At 39.7% G+C, this 23,079-nt stretch overlaps 1 protein-coding gene across 4 annotated transcripts in view; it reads left to right on the plus strand.

Moving 5' to 3' along the window:
• The window catches only part of ITPR2 (inositol 1,4,5-trisphosphate receptor type 2), a 550,850-nt gene that overhangs the window by 480,620 nt on the left and 47,151 nt on the right, over nucleotides 1-23,079 (plus strand). For all 4 annotated transcript variants that reach the window (XM_037848345.1, XM_037848346.1, XM_037848348.1 and 1 more), the window contains 2 exons: nucleotides 9,545-9,675; nucleotides 10,785-10,950. In XM_037848345.1, the coding sequence (XP_037704273.1) occupies nucleotides 9,545-9,675; nucleotides 10,785-10,950 (297 nt within the window). The remainder of the gene's footprint in view (nucleotides 1-9,544; nucleotides 9,676-10,784; nucleotides 10,951-23,079) is intronic.

The raw sequence follows: 23,079 nt of genomic DNA on the forward strand, positions 1-23,079 counted from the left end.
CAGAATGCTTCAGTCTTTGGGAAGAAATCATGGCCTTGCTGACACCTTGATTTTGATCTCCCCTGGCCTCAAAGCTGTGAGCCAATAAATTCTCATTGTTTAAGCCAGTGCATTGTGTGGTATTTGTTTTAGCAGCTGGGAAACTGAAACAGTTTTTGATACCACAATTGGAGTGCTGCCAAGCAAATACCTAAAAATGTGGAAACAACTTTGGAATTGGGTAATGGGTAGAGGCTAGAAGAATTGTGAGGCACTAGATTGCTTTAAAGAGACTGTCAGTAGAAATACAGACATTAAAGTTACTTCCAATGAGGCCTTAGAAGGAAATGATGTATGCATTATTGTACACCAGAAGAAAGGTAATCCTTGTTATAAAGTGGCAGAAAACTTGGTGAAATTGAGTTCTGATGTTGGATGGAAGGCAGAACTTGAAAGCTATGAATTTGGATATTTAGCTTCAGAGATTTTCAAGCTAAAGTGTGGAAGGTGCAGCCTGGTTTCTCCTTGCAACTTATAGTAAAATGCTAAAGGAAAGGGATAAGCTAAAAATTAAACTCTTAAGCCTGAAGGAACCATAAATTGATGATTTTGAAAATTCTCAACCTGTTCATGTAACATGCTCCAAGACTAGGGTCAGTTCCAGTTCTATCATGGAACTCCCTGAGCTTTGGGGAAGTGATTCTCCAAAGAACATAGTTCCATGTGACAGTTTTACTGAACAACTCTTTGCTGGAGAAGATGTGGCTAAACATGGATCCAGTCAGCCATTTCAGTGGAAAACAGGATTGGAAATGGCAGCTATCCAGGAAGGATCTGTGGAAAATTCTATTACCTGATAATTGGGACCTGCTTGAACTGCATGCAAAGCTGAAAGGTTTTTGCAAAATTTGTCTTTGAACCACTGCCAGCTCAGACTGAAAGGGTCAGAGAAGGATGAAATAAAGGAAGTATGACTTCAAGGGCAGAACCATGGAAGCAAATTTCCAAACTGAAGAGATCTCCTTGGACCAAGAGAGCAGGCCCAGCCAATGTGTGGAAAGGGCAGGTTTGTCCTTCTGCTTGAAGATGACAGGCCATCTGTCCTGGTACCTGGAGGAAATGCCCCATTTTAGGGAGAGCACTGCTACCCCAGTGCTCAGAAGTGGTGCAGCCTACACCCCAGTTTTAGGGGAGAACATGACCACAGCACAAGCACGTGGAGGGGGTGGGGCTGCCACTCCATCAGACTGGGAGGACAAAGAATCCATCCCACATGGCTCTCAGACCTTGAAATCTATTGGAGTTTGCTCTGCTGTTTTGGATTGTTTGGGACCTTTGACCCCTATTTTTCTTACAATTTCTCCCTTTTGGAATGGGGATGTTTATCCTGTTCCTATAGTGCAATTGTATAAGTGGAAGGAGATAACTTGTTTTCTAGGTTTCACAGGTCCGTCAGACAGAAGAAATTTTTCTCAAGGATGGACCACACCCATAAACAATTTTGATGAGACTTTGGACTTAGCGTTGTTACTAAGATGGCGTTAGGCTTTTATGATGTGATGGAATGAAAGTGTTTCGCATGTGGGAAGAGCATGTCTTTTGGGGGTTGTACCAGTTTATATATTTTATTCCCCCAGAAAAAGCCATGTTCTTTGATGCAGTCTTGTGGGGGCAGACATATTAGTGGGGATTAAGTTCAAACGTTTGGATTAGGGTGTTTCCGTGGAGATGCACCCCACCCAACTGTGGGTGATGACTCTGACTGGATAATTTCCATGGAGGTGTTACCCCACCCATTCAGGGTGGGTCTAAAATCACTGGAGCCATGTAAGTGAGCTGACAAACAGAAGGAACTCAGTGCATGTGAGTGACATTTTGAAGAGGAGCTACAGCCAAGAGGGACACTTTGAAGAAAGCACAGGAGCTACAGATGAGAGACAGTTTGAAGACAGCCGTTGAAAGCAGACTCTTGTTCTGGAGAAGTTAAGAGAGGACTAATGCCCCAAGAGCAACTGAGAATGACATTTTGAAGAGGAACTGCAGCCTAGAGAGGAACGTCCTGGGAGAAAGCCATTTTGAAACCAGAACTTGGAGCAGATGCCAGCCATGTGCCTTCCCAGATTACAGAGGTTTTCTGGACACCATTGGCCATCCTCCAGTGAAGGTACCCTATTGTTGATGCGCTACCTTGGATGCTTTATGGCCTTAAGACTTTAACTGTGTAACCAAATAAACCCTCTTTTATAAAAGCCAATCCATTTCTGGGGTTTTGCATTCCAGCAGCATTAGCAAACTAGAACAGGAGTCCAGACGGCAGATTGTTGGGGATTAAATTATGTCCTCCACAAAAGGCATTTTCAGTTCCCAACTCCTGTTCTTGTGGTGTGAACCCATTGTAAATAGGATCTTTCAAAGATTTTACTTCAGCTAAGGTGTAAGCTAACTGAATCAAGTTGGGCTTTAATCCTAATGACTGGAGTCCTTTATAAGCAGAATTAAATTCAGACAGACGGAAAGAGAAGCCATGAGGAGCAGCCAAAAGCTGGAAGTCAGTGGAACCTGGAAGAGAAAGAAGACATCTCCATATTCATTGCCATGTGATGGAAAAGCCAAGAGCCAAGGGTCACTGGCAGCCAGTCCCAGAATGCCCAGTCTTCAGGGAGAGAGCATGGCCTTGCTGACACCTTGGTTGGGACTTTGTCTAGCCTCAAAACCATAGCCAATAATGCCCATTGTTTAAGCCAACCCAATTGTATGGTATTTGTTTTAGCAGCTGGGGAACTAAAACAATAGCCTTGTGTATTCATTCATTGATCATTCATTCAGACAGCAGTATTTATTGAGCAACTACTATGGGCCAGTCACCATTTTACATGTGTTCAGGAGATAGTGTTGAATAAACAAACATAGTCCTGGCCCATATGGTACTTGCAGAACAGTGGGCAAAGCATACAAAAATTATAAAATGTGTTGAGTACCACATAGGAGGTGAACAGTGCTATGATGGAAAATAACAAGAGAGCTTGGCATGAGTAGATTAGACACATAAGGACTTTCTGAAGAGGAATTGTTTAGGCTGAGACTTGAAGGATGTGGAGCCAGGCAGGCCAAGAGAAGGGAGAAGTACTTTCTGGACACAGAGAATAGCAGGAGTGAAAGCTCTGAGGCATGTTCGAGGACCTCAGGAAGACTTGCAATGACCGGAACTGTGCTCAGCATATGGCACCTATTATGCCATTTATCATCACAATATCCCTGTGAGGTAGCCAGATATTACTAATTATCCTCAAATTACAGTTGAAAACACAGAAGGAGAGACATTAAGTAAAGTGCCCAAGGTCACATAGCCACTAAGCCAATCTAGATCTCTGATTCCAAAACCTGTGCTCCAGCTTCCTAGGTTTTATTGCCTCCAATTTAAGGATTAATCTCTATAAATTATTTCTTCTAAGCAAAGTGTAGAGGTCATTAAAATTCTATCTATCATTTTGCCTTTCACTGTGTATGCTTGGGTTGGTTTTCTTTAATGTTGTCTACTAAAGGCAATTTCTTACATGCAGATATGTTCAACTGCATATTTATCATCTGAATTGACCTTGCCCCCCTCCCCCAAGGGACATGTGGAAATGTCTGGGAGATAATCTTGGTTGCCGCAACTTGGGCGAGGGGTGCTACTGGCACCTGGTGCATAGAGGCCAGGCATGCTGCTGAGCATTCTGCGACACACAGGATGGCCCCCACCACAAAGAATTGTCCAGCCCCAAATGTTAATAGTGTTGAGGAACTTTATTTTTATTATTATTATTATTATTTTACAAATTCTGTCTGAATATTGGTTTACATTTCTGAATACAAACTCTTAAAAAGGCTTCCCATGAAAACCTTTATAAGCCATTATTCACCTAATATGTTATATTAAGAACAGAACTACTCATTTCTCTATGGACAAATGGTGGCAATTCTCCCTCCAGAGCCATTGCCCCAGGGGCAACGACGACGTCTCCCTCTGTTTTGGTTCCAATTGAGCTGGGAGATGAGGGGAAGATTTTGCCAGAAAAGCTCCCAGAGTAGGGAGGAAAGCTCCTAGGGTAGGGAGAAAAGCAGCAATTCCAGTTGTGGTAGTAGAGGTGTGCCAGAGACACCACACCTTTGAATGCCAAAGATGGTGGCAATAGCTTTTCATGATTGGGGATCATTCCTAAATCAGCCCTAAAAATATGGGAATGCCTGTATAAAGCTACTCTTTTTTCCACATTTGACGTGGTAGATGATATAATTCATCTGAATGAAAATGCCATGGATTTGATCTTCTAGCCCTTTCCTCCTTTAAATTTTGGGCCACATGTATTTAAATGCAAAAATATAGTAACAGCTAGAACCTGGTGTTTGTTGTACAGCGTGTGTTCCTTAAATTTAAAAATAACATTTCTGTGTCTAAGACCCAGATTAAAATTTAATTTGCAACCCTAGTGTGCATTTGTGATGCCCTTAGTCTGTTACCTTGTGGACAGCAGGCCCACATTACAAAAGACCCAGACACAGGCAGTAGCATAGTAACAAGCCTCAGGGTGATTTGGAGGCTGAGCTGCCAGCTGCCAGGAAGCCTCCTGTGGATGCAGGTCATTGTCTCAGCGGTAGAGAATGCACATGGTAACTGGCAACCAAGTGTGGTTATATGTATGTATGTATATATAAAGAATTTTTATTTCATTTGCTGCAGACATCCCTGACTTCCTGGACAAAAATATTCACTTACCAAAAAAAAAAAAAATCAAATCCAACAAACCAAAAAGCTAAAAACCTGATTTTCTAGAAAGACAAAGCATTTTTTAAAAACAATTTATAAACAATTTATAAAATATAAGTGAAACAATTTTGTAAATGAAAATCATTTGAATGTATAGAAAAAAGGAAGAAGTTCATAGATGTTTAACATTTATGAGTAATTCAAATGTAATATGTTTTGGTATTTTACTTTAATAGAAAAGATTGATAAATGCCAGAAACTAGAAACCAGTCAGCATTAATGCTACTCCACATTTTGTCTTCCCACCAGGTGGACCGTGTTTTAATTTTTTTTCCTAGTTAAAATTTTGTAAATCAACATTTCATAAGGAATTGATTGTAATTAAGTTTTAGACTAACAAAGACGAGGTTTTCAATTTAACTCTTTCAGATGTATCGCAATAATCTGTTGCTTTCTAAGAAACCACAGAAAGTCACTGATTAATCATTAAAGCAGAAAAAAATGGCATTTATTAAATACAAGCATGTCTAGCATTAACATATATATAGACTAACACCTTGGATTAGAGCCAATACAATATATTTTTATTCCTTTTTTCATATGAAACATTATTTCTATTATGAAGTAAGAAAAAGTTAAGTTATTTTACTAATACTCAACTGAAAATGAGGGTATTTTATCCTCCTATAGGTCAAGTACAGAATTTTGTAATCATGTTGAAACCATAACTTTTCAGAAGATTCAACCTCATCTGGCAGTAATAGTGGTCATAATTGTGATAGCTGTTTGTTAAGACCTTACTCTTTCCCAAGTACTGTCCTAAGTTCCTATATGTTTATTTTTAGTTCTTTTAAAAGTCTATGTTCACTAATTCTTTCCTTTCATTCTTAAAGAATCACGCTCTCACTTCTATTATTACTACTTTTGTTTTTATCATTAACCCCTTGTCATTGTCAGTTGGCCATCATCTTTGCCTCTGAAATCTTTTCCTTGTTATCAACTGTTTCCTCTCTTCCTACGAACACTCAGCTCCTAATTAAATCTCTCTCTGGATTCTTTTATCCATCGAAGCTAGTATCCTATCAATATTCTTCCTTTCTGTACCAAATTTCCCTATAAAACAACTGGCCCACACTCCTGCCTTCAATTCCTGCGTTCGCAGGCTTCTCCTTGCCTATCTGCAATCTTCCTATTGCTTTCTGATGGCCTAATTGTTAAATCCAGGGGCTTCTTATTGTTTCTTGTTACTGTTGACCGTTAAGTAATTTTGATATTTTTTGCCATCTTCTCCATCTTTAAATTATTTTCTTCCTCTGTTTTGAAGAACATACTCTCCCAATTGTCTGGTCTGCTCTGATTTTTTAAAATGCCTTCTCATTTTCTCACCCTGTAAATATAAAAATCATCCAAGACTCTTTCCTTGTCTTCATCAAAACCATCATCAAATACCTTAAATCTGGTTCCTCCTACTAAATTGTCTATTTCTGTGGTCTAATAGGACTGTCCTTTTCCCCAACTCTCCCCCTCATTCCCCAGACCCTGCACATTGTCCCTCACTGGAAATCTCAGCATAATGTCTAACCTGTCTTCCCCATCATGCCCGAAGTCCCATCAGCACCCATTTATTCATCCCTTGCATTTTCTCTCACATCCTTTCCTTTCTCACCATTACCCTGCTTCAGGCTCATAGCACATCATGCCTGAATTATTGCAGCTGCCTCCTAAGTGGTCTTTCTACCTCCAGTAATTCTCTCCTCTTCGATTCATGCAGTTTATCACCACCAGACTACTTGTCAGAAATCACTGCTGTGAAAAGATCCTCCCCTACCCCCAATTCCAGCTTTCAATGATGCTCCACTGCCTGGGAAATAATATCCAGATTCCCTGGACTTCACAGACAGCACCCAGTTTCTCTCTCCATGTTTATCTTCCACTGCTCTGCATACTGGTTTATTGTCTATTTATCACATAAGCATGTCTTTTTCTACCCCATGGGCTCTCTGCCCTTGCCATGTGAAATAATGCCTTTAGACTCCTGTCATATGCTATTGAATAGTCAAGGCTGAACTCAGAATCTACGTTTCTTGTGGACACCCGTCTAACTATCATAGATATTAAATGTTCTCTCTGAACTCTGAACTCTTTGCCCCACTTCTGTGTCTTTTATCACCTGTCAATTTGTCTTGCTCTTATTTGAGTACATGTTTTATTATTTTACAAACTAGTCATTAAAGTATCTTGCCCCCTGTTAAAAGTTCTCCAGTGCTCCCCATAGCTTTCAGAATAGAATTTAGACTCTTCTCCATGACCTGGTCCCTGTCTGCTTCTCCTCTCACATCTTCCACACTCCTCTGCATACACTAAAATCCTAGTCATTCCAATCCACCTGCAGCTCTCCAAACACCTATATGCATTCATGCCTTTGGCCTTTGCTCATCCCATTTTATCTGCCTGGAATGTCTTACTTATTTTACTGGTCAAGCATGCCCCTCTTTCAAGACTCAACTCAGGATGCTGCCCCTAGTGGCCCAGTATTGTGAGATGCCCTTCCATTATGCATCTGTGTCACCCTGTAATACTTTCCTGCCTTCATTCATCTGCTGACCTGTCTTTCCTAGTGGACTTTATGTTTCTTAGGGGTTGAGACACTTTCATCTTTCCAACATATGTCCCTAGGACCAAGCACAGTGGCTATTGGTATAGAGAAACAAGTCATGGAGAAGGCCAACTGGTTATGCAAGTAAGCCTCTACAAGGTGGCATTGACTTAGGTGAAGTTACCATGACTCAGGGCCTGGCTTTCACCCTGAAGGCCTAGGAACTTGGCTTAATATATTGAGAATAGATCTATCTCACAAGGGCAGAACTGTATTAACCAAGCTCACAGAGGCTAAAGTACAAAACCGGCATGGCTGTGTACTGATTGTTATTGAGTAGGATGAGTGGACTGTTGTTGGCCTTGACCTGACCCGGGAGTTCTCCCCCTGTTTGCATGTCACACAGAAAGCCAATTCTCTCATTATTTATTTTGCAGCCAATCTATTTTATTGCACAATGGCGAGTCACATGAGTTGTGTGTGAATTTTATTAGCTCCCTCTAAGAGAACAAACAGCCACATATCCAAATTCTTGGGAAGAGGTGGGAGCATTTCCCTGCAGCTTCCATATACTGATTAATCTGGCACTTAGTAAGTCTTTAATAAATATGATAAGTGTTGTGACATGGCCAGGTAGGTGCTAAGTGAATAAATGAATGCAGATCATGTCATTAGATATAAGATCACTTTGCTTCAAAGTCTAACCATTGCAAAGTAGCATGTCGACATATTCCAGATGGCCTCATTATTGGAAAACCATATTTCTTCTTTAAAATTCCTTTAACTCTCTTACACGTTTCTGACCATTTTTCTTCTCTTTTGTCTTAGCCATCATGTTAGAACTCTCGACCCGACTAGCTCAGGGACCTAACTAGTATGTTAGGGTCTGAGTTTTCTCTGGCTTCCCGGTTGGTGCTGCTGCTCTGACTGCTACCACCACAAACCATACCTCTTCCCCGTTTCTCCTTCCTCCAAAAGGAGCTTTATTTCTCCAATTTCTAAATCAGAATGTGCGTAGGGCTCACCTCTAAGGCAAGTTGTCAAGCATCAGACTTTGCATCCTACCCCCAGTAGGTGACTTTCATGCTATGTTTTGTGCTTGCCTGTCTCTAAACTCAGTCTTCTCGAGATGCATCCCAACACATTTTAAAAAGAACAATTCTAAGTAAAATTATTGGGACCCTCTCATCCATGTGGCACTAAAATAAAGTCAGTTCAGAAGAGGAAAAACTGCCATTTCCTAACAAAGTCCCAAATAGACTGTTGGTGAGGGATCATGTAGAAAAACTTAGACTGATTTTTTTTTTTTTTTAATTTTTATTGGTTTGCTCTGATGCCTTGACATGCAGACTATGGCCACACAATTCTGAAATTCAGCACCACTACATCCTTTAACCTTGGAATAAGAAAAATGCATTTCTGTTCACTTGCCAATAGTAGGAAATCCTGATTCTAATATCCAGTGTAGTATGAATTTTACATAGAATGACTTGGAAAGTAAGTTGCAAGTTTGGTAACTTTATCTTTAAACAAAATGACACTAGGGATTTTTCTATCACATTGTATATTTTTCTCTATTTCCCCCTAAATAGAATTTTTCACATAAATGCATTGTGCTTCTCATCCATAGTGACAAGTAGGTCATTTGGAAACTTGAACACTCAGACATATTAATCAAATAATAACACCTGCCCCAATTTTTAAGCTCCTACTGTGTGTGTGCCAGTGTCTGTGCAAGAGTTTTATGTACCTTAAACATAGTCCTAACAACCCTTCCCATTTTACAGATAAGGGTACTGAGGTTAAGTAACTTGCCCAACACCCAGTACTGAAGCAGAGTGGAATTTGAAGCCAGATCTGTCTGTCCTCCAAGTTCATCCTCTCTCCCCAACAATACTTTTGCCCTCTGGTTGAGTTGGCTGTATTTTCAGAGGTTTTACTACACTTTCCCAGTGCCACAACAATGCACAATGAATTAGCTGTCTCCAATTTTTCCTTTCACTCTGTCATCTTCCACCTATGAAAGAAAAAATAGTCAGAACATTATGTATGTGGATCTATAACCATGTGTTAGCTATGTGCTGCCATATAAAATAAATGCTATGCAATTTCAAAAATAGTGTCATGGCACAATTTTGAAGCCATGGAGATTTTGGGGAATAGATCATAGTACATTTTTAAAATTTAAGTTTGCATACCATTTAATATGTATGTTTTTATAGCTGATGAAGAGTACGAAGATGGAATTGAAAGGACATGTGACACGCTCCTCATGTGCATTGTCACTGTCTTGAACCAGGGGCTCAGGAACGGTGGAGGAGTGGGAGATGTGCTGAGAAGGCCCTCAAAAGATGTAAGTGGGCGGAAAAGTATTACTGCAAGAACCTCAAAACCATGTTCTTTCTTTTCATTTTTAAATAGCATTTAATATCATTTTTGTTTTCGCGGTGATACGTCATTTGCTTTGAAAGTATAATAGTGGCTGTTAAAACCAATTAACTGTATTCTAGGATTACATAGAAATGACTAATATACTAAAAATCTATGTGAACTAGCAGGGTTATGAATTTTCTCCATTAGTTTTGATCTGTGTATTGTAATTCGGCAACAAAATCATGACTGCAAACTTTGGTTAAGAGTTGATTGTTCCATAAATAACAGAAATTAGAAACAGAAGATATCTATCAGTTTTCTCAGGCTTGAAGATTTACTCTTTGCTTCTGCATAGGGATAGCCTCCATTATTTATCCATGATAAGTATATAATTTGGACAAATTCTAACATGATTTCATACATTAATATGACAAGGCTGAAAATTTTCTCACTAGCTGCACAATCTCAAGTGGCACACTGGGAGCTTGAGAAATCTCAGTTCTGCAACAGGCTAATTGTGTAATGTTGTCAAGTCATCTAAAATTCTATAACGTCAAGGTCCCTCATCTATGAAAGAAATGGATTACAGGATCTCTAATGTGTATTTTAATACTGTTTGCCACATGGAAATAAGCTTCAGGTTTACGTACTTTACTCTGTGAGGCCAAGAATGAAACCTACTCCAGAAATTGACAAATCATTGTTTGGAATTGGTATTTTCTGCCTTTCATGCAACTTCTGGGATGGGGCCCACGATGCCAAATGCGTTCAGTGGAGCCATGTAGAGAGGTGGTTTCTAATGAAAGATAAGTCCCTCCACTGGGCAAAAAAAAGTGTAGGTCCTAGAGAAATGGAAGAAATTCTGAGAACTGGCTGGGATGTTTTCTCACAACTCTTAAAGGAAAAGCAGAAATAGAAAGTGAGTCTTACTTTTCCAACTGGAATACTATTTATATTTAGCAAACATAATTGAATATATTCTATATGCTAGAATATGTGCTAAATCAACATGCCTTGAAAGTGTGTATGTGTGTGTGGGGGTGTGTATCTATGTATACATGTTTTGTTTTTTTTTTATTTTTGTTTCAGGAGCCCTTGTTTGCTGCCCGAGTGGTTTATGACCTTCTTTTTTATTTCATTGTTATTATTATCGTTCTTAACTTGATTTTTGGTGTTATCATTGATACCTTTGCTGATCTCAGAAGTGAAAAACAGAAAAAAGAAGAAATTCTAAAGACAACCTGCTTCATCTGTGGTAAGGTTTTCAAGACGTTAAAATAATAGTTAAAGAAATTTCTCAGCAAGAAGGAGGAGCTAGAATGATATTTCTTTGTCCTGCTTTTGGAAAAATTTTTTCAATATGAAGGCTGAACAAAATTCAGATTATGTAACTGAACAATAAGTGGACTGGCATTCTCTATTTCCAAATAGGTAGAAAAAATATATTCCACAGGTATCATGTCATTACTTCTGCAGTTTATATAATTCTCTGACTATGGAATGTGATGCAGAATGCCAAAGGGTTCCACAAACTTAGCAGAGAGGTTTTTACTTACTATACCGTATTTATTAAACCCCAGAATAATGTTTATTTTATTTTGTTAGATTATGAATCAAAGATTATTTTTTCCAGCAGCTTGAAATTCTGTTCAGTGACATCTCTAGGTTTTAGATTCTAAACCATGCTTTCTTTCAGCTTTTAAGCTCTCTCTCTCTCTCTGACCACACTCTCCTCCCTTTCCTCAGTAGCCAGCTCTCTCAGACCTACCCAGCTTTCCTCCTCATTCCCTTCAGTTCCACTCTCTTCTCCTATGCCCCTTCTGGCTCCAGTTGCTTCTTTAGCTGGCCTCCTATCACCCTGGTGACTTTAGGTAGGTAGAGTGGCTTCTTAGAGGGGTAAGGACAGATACCAGATTGCACTATGCTGTGGAGGGGCTTACTAAAAGGAAATTGAGACAGAAAGAAGAGTCTTCTCTTTATATGTCTAGTTAGAAGGAGGAAAGCAAGATTGATATGTAGCAAAGGAAGATGTCAGTGTAAGAATTTGAGGTTTGGGGAAGACAGAAACATGCCTAGAGGCTGAGAGGATACTCTAATCTTTGAAGATAGATACACCTCCTACCTTTTTTTTTTTTTTTTTTTAAATCTTCATTTTTTTGAGATATATTCATATACCACACAGTCATACAAAACAAATCGTACTTTCGATTGTTCACAGTACCATTACATAGTTGTACATTCATCACCCAAATCAATCCCTGACACCTTCATTAGCACACACACAAAAATAACAAGAAGAATAATTAGAGTGAAAAAGAGCAATTGAAGTAAAAAAGAACACTGGGTACCTTTGTCTGTTTGTTTCCTTCCCCTATTTTTCTACTCATCCATCCATAAACTAGACAAAGTGTAGTGTGGTCCTTATGGCTTTCCCAATCCCATTGTCACCCCTCATAAGCTACATTTTTATACAACTGTCTTCGAGATTCATGGGTTCTGGGTTGTAGTTTGATAGTTTCAGGTATCCACCACCAGCTACCCCAATTCTTTAGAACCTAAAAAGGGTTGTCTAAAGTGTGCGTAAGAGTGCCCACCAGAGTGACCTCTCGGCTCCTTTTGGGTTCTCTCTGCCACTGAAGCTTATTTCATTTCCTTTCACATCCCCCTTTTGGTCAAGAAGATGTTCTCCGTCCCACAATGCCAGGTCTACGTTCCTCCCCGGGAGTCATATTCCACGTTGCCAGGGAGATTCACTCCCCTGGGTGTCTGATCCCACGTAGGGGGGAGGGCAGTGATTTCACCTTTCAAGTTGGCTTAGCCAGAGAGAGAGGGCCACATCTGAGCAACAAAGAGGCATTCGGGAGGAGGCTCTTAGGCACAACCATAGGGAGGCCTAGCCTCTCCTTTGCAGCAACCGTCTTCCCAAGGGTAAAACCTGTGGTAGAGGGCTCAATCCATCAAACCACCAGTCCCCTATGTCTGTGGTCATGTTAGCAACCATGGAGGTGGGGTAGGTGAATACCCCTGCATTCTCCACAGGCTCCTCAAGGGGGCACTGCATCTTTTTTTTTCCCTTGTTTTTTTTTTTTTTTTTTTTTAACTTTCCCTTCTTTTTTAAATCAACTGTATGGAAAAAAAAGTTAAAAAGAAAACAAACATACAATAAAAGAACATTTTAAAGAGACCATAACAAGGGAGTAAGAAAAAGACAACTAACCTAAGATAACTGCTTAACTTCCAACATGTTCCTACTTTACCCCAAGAAAGTTACATAGTATAGCGACATTTCTGTGAACTTGCTCCTACTATATCCATCAGAAATTAACAGACCATAGTCATTCCTGGGCATCCCCAGAACGTTAAATAGCTTATCTGTTCTTCTTGGATTATTGTTCCCCCTTCCTTAATTGCTCTCTATTGCTAGTTCCCCTACATTCTACATTATAAGCCATTTGTTTTATATTTTTCAAAGTTCACATTAGTGGTAGCATATAATATTTCTCTTTTTGTGCCTGGCTTATTTCGCTTAGCATTATGTCTTCAAGGTTCATCCATGTTGTCATATGTTTCACGAGATCGTTCCTTCTTACTGCCGCGTAGTATTCCATCGTGTGTATATACCACATTTTATTTATCCACTCATCTGTTGAAGGACATTTGGGTTGTTTCCATCTTTTGGCAATGTGAATAATGCTGCTATGAACATTGGCGTGCAGATATCTCTTCGTGTCACTGCTTTCCGATCTTCCGGGTATATACCGAGAAGTGCAATCGCTGGATCGAATGGTAACTCTATATCTAGTTTTCTAAGGAACTGCCAGACTGACTTCCAGAGTGGATGAACCATTATACAGTCCCACCAACAGTGAATAAGAGTTCCAATTTCTCCACATCCCCTCCAGCATTTGTAGTTTCCTGTTTCTTTAATGGCAGCCATTCTAACTGGTGTTAGATGGTATCTCATTGTGGTCTTAATTTGCATCTCTCTAATAGCTAGTGAAGCTGAACATTTTTTCCTGTGTTTCTTGGCCATTTGTATTTCCTCTTCAGAGAACTGTCTTTTCATATCTTTTGCCCATTTTATAATTGGGCCGACTGTACTATTGTCATTGAGTTGAAGGATTTCTTTATATATGCAAGATATCAGTCTTTTGTCAGATACACGGTTTCCAAAAATTTTTTCCCATTGAGTTGGCTGCCTCTTTACCTTTTTGAGAAATTCCTTTGAGGTGCAGAAACTTCTAAGCTTGAGGAGTTCCCATTTACCTATTTTCTCTTTTGTTGCTTGTGCTTTGGGTGTAAAGTCTAGGAAGTGGCCGCCTAATACAAGGTCTTGAAGATGTTTTCCTATATTATCTTCTGGGAGTTTTATGGTACTTTCTTTTATATTGAGATCTTTGGTCCATTTTGAGTTAATTTTTGTGTAGGGGGTGAGGTAGGGGTCCTCTTTCATTCTTTTGGATATGGATATCCAACTCTCCCAGCCCCATTTGTTGAAAAGACCATTATGACTCAGTTCAGTGACTTTGGGGGCCTTATCAAAGATCAGTCGGCCATAGATCTGATGGTCTATCTCTGAATTCTCAATTCGATTCCATTGATCTATATGTCTATCTTTGTGCCAGTACCATGCTGTTTTGGCAACTGTGGCTTTATAATAAGCTTCAAAGTCAGGGAGTGTAAATCCTCCCACTTCATTTTTCTTTTTTAGAGTGTCTTTAGCAATTCGAGGCATCTTCCCTTTCCAAATAAATTTGATAACTAGCTTTTCCAAGTCTGCAAAGTAGGTTGTTGGAATTTTGATTGGGATTACATTGAATCTGTAGATGAGTTTGGGTAGAATTGACATCTTAATGACATTTAGTCTTCCTATCCATGAACATGGAATATTTTTCCATCTTTTAAGGTCCCCTTCTATTTCTTTTAGTAGAGTTATGTAGTTTTCTTTGTATAGGTCTTTTACATCTTTGGTTAAGTTTATTCCTAGGTACTTGATTTTGTTAGTTGCTATTGAAAATGGTATCTTTTTCTTGAGTGTCTCTTCAGTTTGTTCATTTCTAGCATATAGAAACATTACTGACTTATGTGCATTAACCTTGTATCCCGCTACTTTGCTAAATTTGTTTATTAGCTCTAGTAGCTGTAGCGTCGATTTCTCAGGGTTTTCTAGATATAAGATCATATCATCTGCAAACAATGACAGTTTTACTTCTTCTTTTCCAATTTGGATGCCTTTTATTTCTTTGTCTTGCCGGATTGCCCTGGCTAGCACTTCCAGCACAATGCTGAATAACAGTGGTGATAGCGGGCATCCTTGTCTTGTTCCTGATCTTAGAGGGAAGGCTTTCAGTCTCTCTCCATTGAGTACTATGCTGGCTGTGGGTTTTTCATATATGCTCTTTATCATGTTGAGGAAGTTTCCTTCAATTCCTACCTTTTGAAGTGTTTTTATCAAAAAGGGATGTTGGATTTTGTCAAATGCTTTTTCAGCATCTATTGAGATGATCAATTGATTTTTCCCTTTTGACTTGTTAATGTGTTGTAATACATTGATTGATTTTCTTATGTTGAAGCATCCTTGTATGCCTTGAATAAACCCCACTTGGTCATGGTGTATGATTTTTTTAATGTGTCTTTGGATTCGATTTGCAAGTATTTTGTTGAGGATTTTTGCATCTATATTCATTAGGGAGATTGGCCGGTAGTTTTCCTTTTTTGTAACATCTTTGCCTGGTTTTGGTATTAGATTGATGTTAGCTTCATAAAATGAGTTAGGTAGTGTTCCATTTTCTTCAATGTTTTGAAAGAGTTTGAGTAAGATCGGTGTCAGTTCTTTCTGGAAAGTTTGGTAGAATTCCCCTGTGAAGCCATCTGGCCCTGGGCATTTATTTGTGGGAAGATTTTTGATGACTGATTGGATCTCTTTGCTTGTGATGGGTTGGTTGAGGTCTTCTATTTCTTCTCTGGTCAGTCTAGGTTGTTCATATGTTTCCAGGAAATTGTCCATTTCCTCTACATTATCCAGTTTGTTGCCATACAGTTGTTCATAGTATCCTCTTATAATTTTTTTAATTTCTTCAGGATCTGCAGTTATGTCACCTTTTTCATTCATTATTTTGTTTATATGGGTCTTCTGTCTTTTTGATTTTGTCAGTCTAGCTAGGGGCTTGTCAATCTTGTTGATCTTCTCAAAGAACCAACTTTTGGTGATATTTAACCTCTCTATTGTTTTTCTGTTCTCTATGTCATTTATTTCTGCTTTAATCCTTGTTATTTCTTTTCTTGTACTTGGTTTAGGATTGGTTTGCTGTTCATTTTCTAGCTTCTTCAGTTGATCCATTAGTTCTTTGATTTTGGCTCTTTCTTCCTTTTTAATATATGCGTTTAGTGCTATAAATTTCCCCCTTAGCACTGCTTTTGCTGCATCCCATAGGTTTTGGTATGTTGTGTTCTCATTTTCATTCGTCTCTGTATATTTAGCAATTTCTCTTGCTATTTCTTCTTTAACCCACTGATTGTTTAGGAGTGTGTTGTTTAACCTCCAGGTATTTGTGAATTTTCTAAGTCTCTGATGGTTATTGACTTCTAATTGTATTCCATTGTGGTCAGAGAATGTGCTTTGAATAATTTCAATCTTTTTAAATTTATTGAGGCTTGTTTTATGTCCCAGCATATGATCTATTCTGGAGAAAGTTCCGTGAGCACTAGAAAAGTATGTGTATCCTGGTTATTTGGGATGTAATGTCCTGTATATGTCTGTTAAATCTAATTCATTGATCAGATTGTTTAGGTTTTCAATTTCCTTATTGGTCTTCTGTCTGGTTGATCTATCTATAGGAGAGAGTGATGTGTTGAAGTCTCCCACAATTATTGTGGAAACATCAATTGCTTCCTTTAGTTTTGCCAGTGTTTCTCTCATGTATTTTGTGGCCCCTTGGTTGGGTGCATAGACATTTACGATTGTTATTTCTTCTTGCTGAATTGCCCCTTTTATTAGTACGTAGTGGCCTTCTTTGTCTCTCAAAACATCCCTGCATTTGAAGTCTATTTTATCTGAGATTAATATTGCTACACCTGCTTTCTTTTGGCTGTAGCTTGCATGAAATATTTTTTTCCATCCTTTCACTTTCAGTTTCTTTGTGTCCCTGTGTCTAAGATGAGTCTCTTGTATGCAACATATTGATGGTTCATTTTTTTTGATCCATTCTGCGAATCTATATCTTTTAATTGGGGAGTTTAATCCATTTACATTCAACGTTATAACCGTGAAGGCATTTCTTGAATCAGCCATCTTATCCTTTGGTTTATGTTTGTCATATTTTTCCCCTCTGTCTGTTAATATCCTTTATTGTACCCATACCGAATCTCTTTAGTACTGAACCTTTCTCCAAGTCTCTCTGTCCTTTCTTTGTTTCTCTGTCTGTAGGGCTCCCTTGAGTATCTCCAGTAGGGCAGGTCTCTTGTTAGCAAATTCTCTCAGCATTTGTTTGTCTGTGAAAAATGTAAGCTCTCCCTCAAATTTGAAGGAGAGCTTTGCTGGATAAAGTATTCTTGGCTGGAAATTTTTCTCACTCAGAATTTTAAATATATCGTGCCACTGCCTTCTTGCCTCCATGGTGGCTGCTGAGTAGTCACTACTTAGTCTTATGCTGTTTCCTTTGTATGTGGTGAATTGCTTTTCTCTTGCTGCTTTCAGAACTTGCTCCTTCTCTTCTGTGTTTGATAGTGTGATCAGTATATGTCTCGGAGTGGGTTTATCTGGATTTATTCTATTTGGAGTTCGCTGAGCATTTATGATTTGTGTATTTATGTTGTTTAGAAGATTTGGGAAGTTTTCCCCAACAATTTCTTTGAATACTCTTCCTAGACCTTTACCCTTTTCTTCCCCTTCTGGGACACCAATGAGTCTTATATTTGGACGTTTCATATTATCTATCATATCCCTGAGGTCCATTTTGATTTTTTCAATTTTTTTCCCCATTCTTTCTTTTATGCTTTCATTTTCCATTCTGTCATCTTCGAGGTCACTGATTCGTTGTTCAACTTCCTCTAGTCTTGTACTATGAGTGTCCAGAATCTTTTTAATTTGGTCAACAGTTTCTTTAATTTCCATAAGATCATCCATTTTTTTATTTAGTCTTGCAATGTCTTCTTTATGCTCTTCTAGGGTCTTCTTGATTTCCTTTATCTCCCGTACTATGGTCTCATTGTTCATCTTTAGTTCTTTGAGTAGCTGCTCTAGGTGCTGTGTCTCTTCTGGTCTTTTGATTTGGGTGCTTGGGCTTGGGTTATCCATATCGTCTGGTTTTTTCATATGCTTTATAATTTTCTGTTGTTTTTGGCCTCGTGGCATTTGCTGAACTTGATAGGGTTCTTTTAGGATTTGTAGACCAATTGAAGTCCTTATCTGTAATTTATCAGATCTACAGCTTCATGGAGTACACTTTCTCTAACTAACCAGCAGGTGGCGTCCACGAGCCACCTGTTCTCCACAAGCCAGTTCTCCCCTGCTTCGCCTTTTTGGTGAGTGGGGGAGTGAGTCTTGTGGGGTCCAATTGGTGTGCCAAGCTTGCGTGTGTAGTTGGTGTTGCCTGCCCTGTATATGGGGCGTGTTTCTGGGCAGTCAGGGAAGGGGGGGGTGGCTCTAACAATCAAATCTCCCTGGTGATCCTAGAGTTTTAAAGCTGCTGCAATAGTCTAATCCTTCAGTTCAGTCCTGCCACAGTTTGTCTCTGCCACTGACCCACAAGTCCTTGGTATTGGCGTATGGCTCCTGAGACTTGCAAGTGGGCCCCTCTTCCAGGCCGTGCACCCCGGGTCCTCTGTTGAGGGAAGACTGTGCTATGTCACAGGTGAGTGCCGTCCCCCCAGGGCAGTTCTGGGCTGCTGGGCTGTGTAGGGAGGCTCCCAGTCTGCTGAAATGATGGCTGAATGGGGCTTTGTTAATTCACACTGCTCTACCTTCCCAACTCTGGGACAATCAGCTGAGGTTGCAGGGAAGGCTAATGTCCACGCCCAGTTTTGTGGTGTGTGCCTGTTATTTGAAGCACTTCCGTCACACTGGGTTGTCTGGGGCAGTTCTGGGCTATGGGGCTGGCGATGGGCAGGAGTGTTTCCTGTCCACCAGGATGATGGCTGTGAGCGGACACCCCCCTTTTCTTGGGAAGTTGTGGTGTTTAGTGAATTTTCTCAGCCACTGGATTATTGCCTTTTGTCTCAGAGCTCTCCTAGTTCTGCTCTTGACTTGACCTGCCCAAATAGCAAGTCTTTGAAGCTTTCTGTATTGGGCTTCTTAGAGTAATTGTTTTAGAAAAAGAAAAAAGGATTTAAAAAAAACAAAAAAAAACAAACAAACAAAAAAACGGGCCCTCCTCAGAGATCTAATGGGTTATTGAAATGCTAAGAGACAAAGGAACCAGGGCCATTAAGGAAGGATCCACAGGGCAGAGAGATCAGCTTTTCTTCAGGATTTGCATATGCGCCTCAGGGCCCTTCCCCTTTCTATGTTCACCAGAGCTCCAAAAATCCTCCGCTTTTATTTTGGAGTTTTTCGTGTTGTTTTTTTCCTATGCCTGTCTCCTCTCTGCTGGGCTGGCTGCTCTCAGATTCTCTGGTGTCTGGTCTCAGTCTATCTATGGTTGGAGTTTGAATCAGTAGAATGAGTTTTGGATAAGGGCTGCCACTGCAGTTCTCCCTTCTCCTTCCCGGAGCTGACAGCCCCTCCTCCCCCGGGACTGAGCCTGGCAGGGAGGGGCGCGGGTCCCCTGGCCGCAAAAACTTACAGATTTCGCTGATCTCAGCAGTTCCACGTTTTCATGAGTGTTGTATGAAGTATGCCCAAAGTCAGATTGCTCTGTGGTGTGCAGTCCACGCAGTTCCTGGCTTTCTACCTACTTTCCTGGAGGAGTAACTAAAACATACAGCTCACCAGTCTGCCATCTTGCCCCGCCTCTATCTCCTACCTTTTTGAAAAAGATGAACCATATCCTTATATACTTTATTTTTCTAAGTTTTCACTTCTTTGTGTGAAGGCTATCACCACTACTTTTCTTCACAATAAATTTCTCAGTGTGTATTGCCTTCCTTTCCATTTCTTCTCAGATTAAACAGATCCCTCAGCCTTTCAAAGATAGCCCTTCTCTTCACCTATACCCTTGATCCTCTTAAAGGTCCCTTCTTCTGGGGCCTCCTCCCTTCTCTCTTTTGTTATCACCAACATCATTATAATCATCATTAAAAAAGATTCTTTATTGAATACCTACAACTCTTTTGGCTTTTTATTTAGGCTTTTTCTTTTCAGTTTGTTCTGAAAAACAATACTATATATATTATGAATATTACCACCTCTCTACAAATATGAAAATAGAGAATCATATTTCATCAACATGCAATTAGTAAGCAATAGAGTCAGGATTTGAACCCAGGACTGCCTAATTCAAAAGTCCCTCTTAAGCTTAAATGTCAGAGTCAAAGTCAAGTTCCAACTCAAGTCCTAGCGACAGAGCTGGGTTGAGGGGCGTAGTGTTATGGGTCAGAGACATTATGTGGGAGGGTGAGTCCCATGTGGGAAAAAGACGCTGCCTTTGACACCCTTTCTGGATGCCTCATGGTCTTCCTTTTGCACAGCTTCCCCTACGGTCTTTCTTTCATGATCATAACAGTATCATGTCAGCACACTGCCTTTGAAAAGAGGTCTCTTTAGAAGGATGTACCAGGAGAATGCCCCATTCTAAGACATATTTCTGTCATCTGTATTATGACAACAAAGAACATGAACCAGAAAATAAACCCATCACTTCACCATGCTCCCTGCTTCTCTAAGCTTTCCCTTCACAGTCAAAATTCTCATTGGCTTTTTACAGTTATTAAAAAGACTGTAACTTGTAAACTCCTTAAAACATCACAGTAACCCTCATTGCCAAATTGAGATGTTTCTCTCCAATCTCACTATTAATTTCCTGGTAACTTTTTCTCCTACCACTGACAGCTCATTCTCAGGTTCCATTGCAAGATCCTATTCCTTCTCCTAGTTCCTAAAATCCTTGAGTGTATCCTTGATGCTTTGGCTCTTCTTTCCTTAAACACTACTTTTATGCATATTATGGCCACTTAATCCAGTTTGGATTGAATCATGTTCTCAACAAAGAGATGTTCAAGTCCTAACCTCCAGTCCTGTGGATGTGAACCCATTTGTACATAAGATTTTTGAAGATGTTATCAGTTAAGATGAGGCCAGACTGAATCAGAGTGTTTCTTAGTCCAGTATGACTGCAGTCCTTATAAGCAGAGGAAATTTGGACACAGTGGGTGGAAGAGAGAAAACAGTAGATGGCCATGTGATGGAGTTAAAGGTTGAGTTATGGATTGCTAGCAGGGCACCACCAGAGCTTGCATGCTTCTACTGACATCTTGACTTTGGACTTCTAGCCTCCAAAACTTTAAGACAATAACTTCATGTTGTTTAAGCCATCCAATCTGTGTTACTTTGTTACAGCAGCCCTAGCAAACTAAGACACATCCCTAACTCTAACCTCTCTCTAGGCTTTTGTCCTCTGTTTTAATTGTTTAATAGACATTTAGGCATGTATGTCTTATGGGCGGTCAAACTTATCATGTCTAAAAGCCAATGCAGCATCCTTTTCCATCTCCTTCATCTCCTTATCCAGCTCCTTATCCTGACTTCCGTATTATAGTTAATGATGTCCCATTGTGCCTGAAGGAAATGGCACAATCATTTTTAGCATCTCCTTTTCCCTATTCCAGGTACACTAATGTGCTAATGAATCTTCTTTCACAATCTCACTCACATCCTTCCACATATCCCCCTGCCACACTTTGGGTTTCCAGGCTCACCCTGACTCCCACACACGAGACCTGCTCAGTGCTGCCAAACTAATTTTTCCACTTTGACGTCATCATTTCCCTACTCAAAAAGCCATCAATGGCATTGCACAGTGTCATATTCTAAAACTCTAATTTTCCTGACCTAGGAGCCCTACAGTCTGGCCCTTTCTTTTCTTGCCTACCTTTCCACTCATTGTTCTCTTATCTATAGCTCAAGTTCCAGTCCAACTGGGTTTCTCATCTTTAACATCGCACACACTCTCTGTATTCTCAGTCCTGGTGTTTCCATGTGGATGGCCAATCTCCTAAGTCGTTGAACTCCTGCCCTCTCTCTGTGGCCCAGCTCTAATGCCATTATTCCGTGAAGCCTTCTCTGATCTCACCAAACAGAAGGGAATATGCTTGCTCCTGAATTCCTTTTATAGTACTTAGTCATCTGGTACTTTACGTATTTTTTAGGTCTTATCTCTCCTGCTGGAAGCAATGCCCTGTCATATTGTAAAATGTGCTTTATTATCAGACAGACATAGGCCTACACTGGTTCCACATCCTGACCGTGTGGTCTTGGCCAAGTTTCTTATCTTCCTGAGCTATTGTTCCTTCTCCTAGAAGCATGGAATATAAGGCCATGTCACTTTTGAAAGTAGGGAATATGTAATGCCTTGTATTGGGGTTGTGGTGACTATAAGTGAGATCATGTAAATCAAAATCCCTAGCCCAACGCTTAGCGAAGAGTAAGCCCTCAATACCTGTTAATTTCTCCTCTTGAAGAGATTTGTGTCTTATCCATTTTTAGGCCTCCGTGCTATGTATGGAGGGATATTCATAAATATTTGCATAATGAATGACTACCCAAAAGGTCAGCCCCAAATTAACATTCTCTCTATACTTTTGTTACCTATAACCTACTACAGGAATATAAAGCAAATCAGTACAAAATTGGCATATGCTGCAGACAGACAAGAAACTCGGGTGCAGTGATTTCCAGGTTGTTCCAAATTTTACTGCACGTAGAATAATGAATGTATCTGTAGAGTGCACATGACTACAGGGATATGGGGGTATATATCAGGAGGCACCTGGAGGCATTAGATCAATATGAGTCTATTTTCCAGAAGCTCTGCATTTATTCAAACATTTGAGAGACATTTAAGTAATGTACTAAGAGTAAATTAAAATAGTATTTTTATATTAGAAAAAAATAGAATATTACAAAGTAGCACACAGCATGAGTTTCAAAAATAAAATACACTTTTTTAAAAAGAATTGAAAATTGGTGCCAGGCACTTTAAGTTGCTAAATCTTATGAAGTTAGGAGCACAAGGCTAAATATTCCCTGCACTCTGCCCTTAAAGGAGCTTCAGTAGAAACGTTTGACGTGCATTATGTTAATGTCTATCTAGATATGCACTCATGCCTGGAATTGCTTACCACAAATAAGATGTAGTGCATACTATATATATATTATAAGAACCTTACCTGCAACAGTTGAAATATTTTGGGCATTGTACCAAAATAGTAATGGTTAATCTAGAAATGG

The sequence above is a fragment of the Choloepus didactylus genome, chromosome 8, assembly GCF_015220235.1.
Source record: "Choloepus didactylus isolate mChoDid1 chromosome 8, mChoDid1.pri, whole genome shotgun sequence".
NCBI lineage: Eukaryota > Metazoa > Chordata > Mammalia > Pilosa > Megalonychidae > Choloepus > Choloepus didactylus.